Below are 10,373 nucleotides of genomic sequence, written 5' to 3'. Positions count from 1 at the left end.
ATGGGTCATAGCTACACATTTTATCCTTCTAGCCGACATCATTTGGTTAGTGATGTAGTAATGATGGTCATTTTTAACATAAAGATATATTTATGATGGTCATGACATATTTGGCTAGAGTTCACAAATTTAGAACGAGAAGAAGAAATCCAAACTTGTGCAAAGTTATACTTAGTCGTCGACACTTATTTTGGGTTGGAGAAAGTATATTGGATCGGAGGAGTAATCTCTTTGAAATGGGAAATGCATTGCGCATACGAGCAGCGAAGGTTTGTGCTGAGCGTTGACGTAGGGAAGTCTAATTATACAGCTCTACAAGGGCGCACCTGAAAAAGTATTTTTCTTAAGCCAAAAAATAATAAAGAGAAACACATTTCACACGCGGAGAGCCAACAACCAATTCCCCAATTCGCCTCCTCGCGTGCGGTTTGATCTGTTTCAAGGTTCCGCGAGAACGCAGCGCTAATCCGGCGTCGAATCCGATGGCGGCCAGCGCCGGCAGCAAGATCCGCAACGCCAAACTGGTGCGAATTCTTATCTCTAGTGATCCGCCGCAGCCATTGACCACCGAATCGCCCGGGCTGGATCTTGATCGCTACTACCTAGTAGAAGTATCTGACTAGTTTTTGGTGTGATGTCTCGTGGTGGTGCTCCCGATCACTTGTCGAGTGCACAATTGATGATGGTGTCGCTGCTGTTACGACGGCTAATAATATCATGTAGTAAGATTAATAGATTATGTTTGCTGGGGAATTCTCCAGTAGAAGATGTTGTTCTGCGCCAGTAGCCACACTTTCTTTTTCAGTCTCTGTTAGCTTGGAGTATTAGTAACTCTTGTCTTTGGGGGTGCAAAATGTATGTGAAGATATGCTCATTAATTTCTCTTTTCTTGACTTCAATGTTTCACAAGCAAGGTGATTTTGAGATCATAAATGTTTCCCAGTTCTTATCTAAATTCCATTTTGATGGTCAGTTTTACGGCAAATTGCTAACTTACGTTCCGAGTACTATTTTTTTAGTGTGAAACATATTGATTTTGCGCTGTTAGAATCTCGTGGGCTGTGAAATGCCAATGTTTTACTATGCTCGGATTTTTCAGGTTCTTCTTGGCGATGTGGGTGCTGGGAAATCCAGCCTGGTGCTTCGGTTTGTAAAAGGACAATTTGTTGAATTCCAGGCAAGTCGGCTGATACGCTCCTTTTGTTGAACATAATATATCTGTAGGTTTTGTTCTGAAAATGATCATTGTATTGGTCTATTTGTCTTCAGGAATCGACAATTGGAGCGGCTTTCTTCTCTCAAACATTGGCTGTTAATGACGAGACTGTGAAGTTTGAAATTTGGGATACTGCTGGGCAGGAGAGGTATCACAGCTTGGCCCCCATGTACTACAGGGGTGCTGCCGCAGCCATAGTTGTCTATGACATCTCGAACCAGGTTAGTAAAATGGAATTGGTTTACCTGTTCCGGTGATAAAATAATAGGTCTCGATGACAGTCTCCTATTATTTGCATGTTAGTTGCTTTGGCGAATGAACAATGGTTATGAATCCTTACAGAAGTACGTTTAGTTGTGAGTTCAATTGGGGAATTAAAAGGGAACCAAGAATAATTGTAGCAGGGGCAGTAAAGTCAGGCAAGGTAGTAGTCTCCAGATGGCGTGATTTAGTTCTCAGGCACTTGGGTAAAATCTGACAACTTGGTTTCTTCAGTCACTAATCTGTTCCAAGAGAAAGAGAGATAGTGAAACTATGGAGAAGAGAAAACATTATTCAAGTAGACCTGCACTTGCTTACCTTGTATTGCAAAAGAGTGTGTATGCCTGTGAGAACTGCAGGGTGCCGTACTTCATAACAGTAAAAATGTGACAGGGGCTACGATTTTGTATGGATGACACCATAAATGAAGTTACAAAATTTTGTGATGGTTAAGTTTGTTGTTTACTTGCCAGCAATGAGTGGGTCTTGGTGAGAACATGGTAGAAATATCTAGTTTTGCTTCCATGCATTCTCTGAAAGTTTTGAGCTTTTAACACACTTAAGTACTAGTGCATTTAACTGGTTACTAGTGGTTGATCCATGTGGAATACCTTGGATGGTTTATATTCCTTTGTTGCACATGAGGTTAACAATCCATAGTTAATGCCTTAACGGGCATTGATAATACTTAGTTGACGACTAATACACGGTATTCCTCAAAATAGTTCTCGACTATGGATGTATGTTTGCTGTGGTGCTGTTTCAACGAGTTTTTAGTTATCATGGAACCTCTTCTGTTTTAGCATGTTCGCACCACATATGCACTTTGTGTTTGCTGCTTCATGTTGTAATTCTATTATGTGCTTGAAAAAGCATTAACTTAATCTAGAAGCAGTATAGCTACCGCTAAGTGCAGGGATGATCCCATTAAGATATCATGTAACTTTTAATATTTTTACCTTCAGGCATCCTTCACCCGAGCAAAGAAATGGGTTCAAGAACTTCAAGCTCAAGGTACTCCACTTTATCATTTGAAGACATGTCATGCCTGATGTTTGATCATGTCTGGTCAGTAACTGTATGACTAACCAGCTCCTCAAATAGTTAGCTTGTACGAAATCCATTTCGTAAGTGCTCTGTGTTTCTGGATTTGATGATAAGACTAATATGCAGTTTGAGTCACTTTAGGTTTGTGTTTTCCACATGTTTATGAAATTAAGCTGCATTTTATTTGGTCTGCACACTTTGTTTTGTTTACACTTCTATTTTGGCTACAAAGATCATCATGTTTAAGTTATTATAAATTTCCACTTATACTCACATTTGACTTCTTTGCTCATTTCACGTTTGTGATTTTGGATCTTTTCTGAAAATATTTGCGCTTTTGGATCTGATTAATGGTAGTATAAATACCAATAGTTAACAGAATCAGGCCATGTGAAAGGTTTTGTCGCTTGTTAATACAGACATATTAATTTAACCTTTTCATTGTTGTAGGAAACCAGAATACAGTAGTGGCTCTTGCTGGCAACAAAGCTGATTTGCTTGAGGCGAGGGAGGTTCAAATAGAGGTATGTAGTCCATTTTCTTGCTGGTTGCTTTCAACCTTCCCAGTCTAGTATTGTACTATGTTTCACTGTTCTATTTCACCGATGTTTAATTTTCTGCCATTGAAAATAGATATGAGTGTTGTCAACTAGTAATTCAAATAATCTTCCTTTCATACTATAATATGCACCGTCAGCATCACATCATATCATTCTTATTTCTGTTTATTTGGGGTTCAACAGTTGTACACAGAAAATCTCTCTGTGAGCACATTAAATCCACCTTGTATTTTAATCTGTTTAGTTGTAACATTTACACAGAACCTTATAATTTGAAGGCAAATACTTGATATTACACTTTCACATTGTATTTAGTTTTCACAACTTCCTACTGTGGAGCATCTTGATGCACATATCTGCGTTCTTTCCTGAAGACGGTATTACCATCATTTAGTCTTTTGTGCCTTGCTTGCTTTAGTTACAGGGAATTTTACACATTTGCCAAGACAATCAAAAGTAATGTATTTATGTTTCCTGCAGCATCTAAGGCCTCCTTTGGTTTGTAGGATTTTTGTAGGAATTCTATAGGATAGGATTTGCAAAGGAAAAATTCCTTTGAAGCCCTTTGGTTTGTAGGAATTGATTCCTATTCCTATGTAGGATAGGAATCAATCCTTCACGTTTTGGAGGAAAAAAACATTAGCCTAGACTCAATGGAAAAAATCCTATCCTATGCACCAAATGACATCTCTTTCTCTATAGGAATTGACATGCATGTCATCTCACTTCCTATGATTTTCCTATTCCTATAAGGCTTCTTTTGGTTCATAGGATAGGATTATCATAGGAATAGGAATTTTGTAGGAAATGAGATGGCATGTATCTCAAATCCTATGAGTAGGAATAGGAAACGAGATGTCATTTGGTTGACATCAAAGGAATTTGTCCATTGAGTCTAGGCTCATTTTTATTTTCCTATGAAATGTGGAGGATAGGAACAAATCCTATGTAGGAATAGGAATCTATTCCTATGAACCAAAGGGCTCTAAAGGAAAAAGTCCTATAAGAATCCTATCCTCTAAAATTCCTATGAAATTCCTCCAAACCAAAGGAGGCCTAAAATTCCTATCCTATGAACCAAAGAAGGCCTAAACATTTTTTAAGAAATTAAAGACGGCCAGGATACCATTATTTACTACTATCAGCACGTTCATGCTATCTGTTTTTCTGTAGTTTTGATGAAATTGTTTTGGTAGTAGTAAATATGGTGGTACTCCTACCAACCATTTCAAATGATAAGGCACACTCCCTAAATTGCATACTGAAGGGCATGAATGTTTTCTGCTGTGATTCAGAAAACAAGGCGCAGAAAGAAATTAGCACTAGTTTTGACAAAAATAACCCTGAGTCCACAGCCCTTTCCCCCTCTAATCATGTGCCGGCTTAATTACCTTGTGCACTAACAGCCCAACGTCCTTGAATCCAACTAGGAAAATTAAGTACAGCCCAGCGATTAATTAGGGGCAAGATTGGAAAGAAATCTAACGGAAGGGAGTATGATTTTTTCCAACTCTTTTTACAGTATTAGGCGCGCATATGAGAATTTATTGGTGTTTCTCGTTTTTTCCACTTATCACTTCTCGAGCATTTGTAAGCTATGCTCTCACTGACTAGCAGGGAATATTAAGTTATGACAAGTATAGCTTGGTCATTTTCACATCTCTCTTTTCATGATTTGTACAGCTCATTTTGCCCAACCTGGAGGGGATTAAACTAGCCAGGCTGAGCTATTATTGGAAAAAGCAAAACTCCGTGTTTAGTTTGGTATCAAAGCCTCACGTTCGACAGGCAGTTGGTTGTCCCTCACGTAGCACCAGCTTGCTTGCCCGCGCAAGAGAGCTGATTTGGCTCTCTGCACTGTCAAGAATTTATTGGCAGTTAAGGGCAACCATGCCAAGGAAAGCAAGAGTGTTCATCTCCCTACCAAATGTCTCCTCTTTGCCCAAAAAACGTCTCCTCCTTGCCGAGCAAGGCTATAACTAATTTTTCCTAAGTTCCAAACGCACCCTTAATTTTTATGCTTACTCGGGGTCTTACAATTTGAAGGGGAGCCTTGGCGCAGTGGTAAAGCTGCTGCCTTGTGACCATGAGGTCACGGGTTCAAGTCCTGGAAACAGCCTCTTACAGAAATGTAGGGAAAGGCTGCGTATTATAGACCCAAAGTGGTCGGACCCTTCCCCGGACCCTGCGCAAGCGGGAGCTACATGCACCGGGCTGCCCTACTCGGGGTCTTACAATTTGCAACAGAGGGAGTATGGAAGCAGGAAGTATGAAGTTATGACAAGAGAATGTGCTACTTCATGTTGCTTGCATCATTTGGTTTACTTGATGTGGGTGTTTTTTTATCAGCTCAGGTAGCTGTTCTATATTTATGTGTGACATGAGGTTCATTTACTGCAGGAAGCCAAGACGTATGCGCAGGAGAATGGCCTCTTCTTCATGGAAACATCTGCTAAAACTGCAACCAATGTGAATGACATATTTTATGAGATTGGTGAGTCCACTTTCTACGGGCTGTTGGTTTCTGGACCGAAAATCTCTAAGCCGCAGTGCAGTCCACCGTTACCTTGCTCCACCTTTTGCCCCTTAACATAAGACTTTTGTCTTCTTTTTTTACGTGTTTGCATTGATGTTATATGATTAGATGCTAATGTTTCATCGATTCCCATTGCAGCGAAGAGATTGCTGCAAGGGCAGGCAGCGCAGAACCCACAGGCGGCGGGGATGGTTCTCTCCCAGAGACCCAATGAGAGAGTGGTCAGCGCGGCTTCGTGCTGCTCCTCCTGAAGCATCGTATATTTGGTCACATTCGTCGTCTGAGAAATTTTGGGAGAGGAATCTCGACAAACTATCCTGAAAGCGCCTCTTGCTCCTGTGCCTTATCTGACATACTCTTAAGCGCTACCGTGCCCACCTGTCTTTTCTTTTTCGTTCATGTGTTTGTCATGTAAATGCCCATACTAGAATGCCGCTGCAGATATCTTAAGTGAGAGTTACCTCCAAAGTGGTTGATTGTGTCCCCCAGTAATTGTTGCTCCTAAGTTTGATGTTCAGATAGTATGCAACAGGTTATTCAACAGAGAATACAGCTGCATCGTGTGTGTAGGAATTTTATATTAGTTGATGGGGTCAGTTTGGAGATGGTTTGCAGAAAATTTCAACCAAATTTTGCAGCAAAGAGCGAATATAGCAAAATTTGACCAGGAAACAGGTAATGTGCAGGGGAATGCAACAACCATGGACACAAATCTACCCATTTTTACACATCCCAGGAATAACAACAGCTTATATATAATATCTCAAATTAGATTATCAAATTTAGTATGAATAAGAGATGCAATGGAATTATCTCCTGGCCTGGTATACACAGATTGCAGGATTGGAATAGGAACTTCAGTACAGTGCCAAACTGGCCAGGAAATCCCAGCTCATGGAAAATAGCGCGATTTAGCCTAATCTAACTTGTTTGCTAGTATTTTACATATTCACTTTCCCTAGTTACGCCGATATGTTCATAACTTTGCACATCAAGGTCTCAAGCAGCACTGCAGGAACACCAACCAAGTTGGCGTTGTACTTCCGGTCTGCAAAGCCTAATTCATATATTCATAACTTTACATATTCAAGTCACACGCAGTGCAGCACGGCAGGAACACCCAGTTATGTTGCACTTCTGGTCCGCAAAGCCTACTCCGATTACGACCATTTCGACAGTGTTTTCATTACCCCTTTCAAAATCTTCGTAAACCACATTGCGTTCATGACAAAGAGCACCGACGGCACGGTCAGTGTCAGGTAATAACCAAATGCGTGCATCTTCATTATCTGTTGTGAAATCAATTGAAAAGCAGGTAAAATTGTGTCAGATGGCATATGGATGTTGTGTACTAAGGAAAACTGAATTAGCGCATTTCAATGAAGATCTCTAGTACCTGGCTGTAGTGCAAATAGATGTGGTAAAATACATACAGGAACAAAAATATCCTTGCCACCTGAAAGAAGTAGACCAATGCTATGATAAAAAGAAAAGATCGCACCACCAAATACTAGTGCAAGAACCCTACTAGTATAACAACCAAGCAGTGAAGTTACTTTGTCAATGCAACTATATGACTGCATGAGGTTACTCACAAATTATGAATGTAAAGCAGTTCTTCAATTTCTACTGATCTGATCCCTTTATTATACTGGTTTACTGAATTTCATGATTTTTCTTTGTTTACAGAACATTCAAGACAGTTCAAAGAAATACTCACCAGCCATACAACAAATATCAAAATACCATTAATCAGGTAGGCGCTCGACTTCTTCAATCCAGCGGTGTCAAGGAACCTTAAAACAAAGAACAATGCATTTCAATCAACACTACATGAGAAATTATTTCAGAGAAAAGTTGAAATTCATTCACTTGTTTACCATCTCATGTTGATTTCAGGGGTGGTTGTTTCTGAAATAAGAATCATGTATGTGTAAAACTGCCCCTCCCCTGACAACATTGTGTAGGCTATTGCAACCAGAGAAAGAGTATGATGGAGTACCTGAAACGGAAACACACAACCATAAGCAGTTGCTTGTCACAAACAAGTTAGCAAATATCTAGACCGTTGACAAATAATAATATTTTGAACCGAATCGTTGCCAAATTATAGCATGGAATTATTTCAAGTATAATCAGATTGAAGTTAAATCTAGTTCACTAACGAATTGCATATATGTAAGATTTGGTCACCTACATATTCCATTCCACCAAGGGAAGGAAACAACCAGAAGATCATTGCAAGATCAGTGATGAAGTAACCCACAGAAACCTGTAAAGCACACAGCCAGGACACACATGTGAACTGAGCAATGAAACAAAAGTCCAGCTTGAAAAGTATAAACTTTAGTGACCAATCATAATACATGTTAAGAGGGTTAGCCAGTACCCCTAATGCAGAGGTGGAGATGATCGAACTGCGGAATGTAATAGGCCCATTAAGGCGATCAGAGAAAAGATCTGTAGATGCAACAAGATATACTGATACTGCTGCGATAAAGATCGCATGTGCACTGGACATACCCCTGAAACAGGTATAATTGGTTGTCAGTTTGCCGCTATGAAATCTGTGAAAAGAAAATATCATGACTGGAGCAACATATATGTACTAGCTAGCTGTAAGACTGACCTGTTGTTCCATTCAACACGCTGTATTTTTGTCAAAGAAGAATAGCCCTTGAAGTAGAATGAGCTCAATATCCGTGTGAGGTCATAAGCCTACAGGATAAAACATAGCCTTTTATCACAGGAAGAAACTAGAAATATGCTCATGAATGATTGAGAACTGGTTTGTGAAGTCAAAAGTGGTTGGCGCTAGTGTAAATTGATATAGACAGCAGCCAGCAGATACTGATGTAAAGTAAATCGTGCCACATTTAAAAGTTCTGAGATTAACGAAGATGGAAAAATATGGTTGAAGGTTGAGTCACAACTCACAATCCCAAGTTTTTTCTTGTTCTATGTCCTTAATGAACAAAAGGAACAGAAGTTGATTCAACTTGGCAGATATTTTCTGGATTTAATGGTGTTTAAACTTTCGTAAACTTATTAAAACACAAAGTTAAGATTGCAATAACATCAAGAATATGTGTAGCGAAGGGAAAAATTAGTACTATGTTCAACAGCACATTAACTGGACCTCTGTAAAAAGGAAGTACTTACTAAGAATTAATTTTTGTGTGCACAGTTAAGACCATTAGTTCTGTTATAACAGACCAGTATCTATCTAGTCCTATTTGTGGTAACTAGCCTACCATACATAAGTACTGGACGCTCCAGTGTTATTCCTTGGGGCTGGTGTAAACAAAGCTCTTGAGTATAACCGATGTTCTCATGGTTACAATCATCATCAGCTCTAACTTGGAAACCACAAGGATGGATGAAATTAGTACCATCTTGCAGAGGAAAACGCCGATGAGCACGGAGGTGTAGGGGACGAGCGGGTCGGCGAGCAGGTAGTCCCTCATCATCGCCTGCGCTTGGTTGCTGTAGGCCGCCATCGCCATCCTCGCGGATCAAAACGCCTGCGTCGTCACAGAACACACGCTGAGAAGATGAACCTGCATTCATTCGTTCATTCAGAGAACAACATCCCACGGAACACCACGAGCGGATCTCGCCACGCGCTGCCTCCAACACGCGCTGCTGCTAGTACTAGTACACGGCCTGCTATGATGATCATCGCGCGAAGCTATCCATCCCCATTGGCGTCTCCCCTGTGGCCCGGTCGAGAAGGCGGAGGCCCCAATCCGATCAGACGCGCTCCTGGCAAATCGACGGTGATCGAAGCATGGCTCACGGCCTCCGTGGCTGCGACTCTGTGAGCGAGCGCATTGGCGAGCTCGGTGCTTGCCGGAATAAATCGGCAGCGCGGGCGGATCTCCATTCGCGGGAGCACCACGCGCGGAGATAATGCAGCCGCACGCTACCAAACGGCCAAAAGAACGCACACCGCACCATCAATCAAAGGGGGGGAAAAGCAAACAGAAGCTCCACCGAGGAGACCCTGCCCCCAAGAACAAGAGCAAGAGCAAGAAACCCCACCGCCGAAAGCAGCAGCAGCAGCAGCAGCAGCAGGCGGAGGAAGCCAGCCAAATCCAAACCGCAGGAGGAGCCGCGGAAGCGCGAGATCCGGGCGAGAGGAGGCGGTCAACAGACCAAGAAAGGGCCAGGACAGGAGCCAAGAAACGATCCGCACCTCTTGCAGGGGAGGAGCCGCGCGGGGGGAGGGAGGGAGGGAGGGAGGGAGCCCTACTACACGCGCGCCGCGGGGACGGGGACGGGGGGGAGGCTCCGCTCCATTGCTTGCTGCCCTCCCGGTGAGCTGGGGCGGCGCTGTCCGGGGCTGGCGGCGAGCACGAGAGCTGGTGGGGGAGAGGAGGAGCAGAGCGAAGACTACTCCTATGTTGCTTGAAGAAGGAAAAGCTCGGTGCCACCATCCACCCATCCATCCGCCCCTTTTTGCCTCAGTTGCAACCACCGCATTGAATACTGATTTGGTGCGATAAACCGTCGCGTCGACCAGTAGTTTAGCAAGTGAGATCGAGCTGGCTTCGTGATCGTGCGGGGCAGGAGAGGGGGGAAAGCTGACTGATTGCCGAGGGTTCCCGCTAATCATTGTGTGTGTGGCACGCCGCAAAGCTCGGCGGTGGGAGGGGCGAAAGGGTCATTTGGAGCTAGGTTTTCGTGAGACCGCCGGCCATATTTTTCCATAAAAAATTTACATGTTCGCATAACACATAATCCCCGCATT

The 10,373-nt window shown here is 42.3% G+C and overlaps 2 protein-coding genes across 3 annotated transcripts; one reads left to right on the top strand and one right to left on the bottom strand.

Annotated features, from left to right (window-relative positions):
* The first annotated feature begins 331 nt into the window (after window positions 1-331).
* LOC123087325 (ras-related protein Rab5A) lies at window positions 332-6,088 on the top strand. The gene is made up of 7 exons (XM_044509318.1): window positions 332-524; window positions 1,100-1,177; window positions 1,270-1,437; window positions 2,443-2,491; window positions 2,975-3,048; window positions 5,485-5,578; window positions 5,759-6,088. The coding sequence occupies exons 1-7, from the start codon at window positions 483-485 to the stop codon at window positions 5,869-5,871; spliced, it is 618 nt and encodes a 205-aa protein (XP_044365253.1). The 5' UTR covers window positions 332-482; the 3' UTR covers window positions 5,872-6,088.
* Window positions 6,089-6,350: 262 nt separating this feature from the next.
* LOC123087324 (TLC domain-containing protein 4) lies at window positions 6,351-10,127 on the bottom strand. Of its 2 annotated transcripts, none has more exons than XM_044509317.1 (9): window positions 9,876-10,127; window positions 9,013-9,144; window positions 8,250-8,338; window positions 8,010-8,145; window positions 7,818-7,892; window positions 7,501-7,622; window positions 7,341-7,416; window positions 7,017-7,076; window positions 6,351-6,909 (listed from the first exon to the last, which is right to left on the bottom strand). In XM_044509317.1, exons 2-9 carry the CDS (start codon window positions 9,124-9,126, stop codon window positions 6,781-6,783), a joined length of 801 nt encoding a protein of 266 aa, XP_044365252.1. In that variant the 5' UTR covers window positions 9,127-9,144; window positions 9,876-10,127; the 3' UTR covers window positions 6,351-6,780. The 2 variants fall into 2 exon arrangements, with proteins under 2 accessions (XP_044365252.1, XP_044365251.1); XM_044509316.1 differs by having other exon boundaries at window positions 9,819-10,088.
* Between the last annotated feature and the right edge of the window lie 246 nt (window positions 10,128-10,373).

The sequence above is a fragment of the Triticum aestivum genome, chromosome 4A, assembly GCF_018294505.1.
Source record: "Triticum aestivum cultivar Chinese Spring chromosome 4A, IWGSC CS RefSeq v2.1, whole genome shotgun sequence".
Classification (NCBI taxonomy): domain Eukaryota; kingdom Viridiplantae; phylum Streptophyta; class Magnoliopsida; order Poales; family Poaceae; genus Triticum; species Triticum aestivum.
This window is presented reverse-complemented; position numbering and strand designations above follow the sequence as displayed.

Excerpts from the sequence above, each read along its gene's own strand:
- LOC123087324 (XM_044509317.1), bottom strand. The coding sequence starts at position 9,126 with ATGGCGATGGCGGCCTACAGCAACCAAGCGCAGGCGATGATGAGGGAC. Across the intron at positions 7,623-7,817 it reads CCCTTGGTGGAATGGAATAT|GTACTCCATCATACTCTTTC; the intron begins GTAGGTGACCAA and ends TTTCCGTTTCAG. Across the intron at positions 7,417-7,500 it reads CCTGAAATCAACATGAGATG|GTTCCTTGACACCGCTGGAT; the intron begins GTAAACAAGTGA and ends CTTTGTTTTAAG.
- LOC123087325 (XM_044509318.1), top strand. The coding sequence starts at position 483 with ATGGCGGCCAGCGCCGGCAGCAAGATCCGCAACGCCAAACTG. Across the intron at positions 525-1,099 it reads AGATCCGCAACGCCAAACTG|GTTCTTCTTGGCGATGTGGG; the intron begins GTGCGAATTCTT and ends CGGATTTTTCAG. Across the intron at positions 2,492-2,974 it reads TCAAGAACTTCAAGCTCAAG|GAAACCAGAATACAGTAGTG; the intron begins GTACTCCACTTT and ends TCATTGTTGTAG.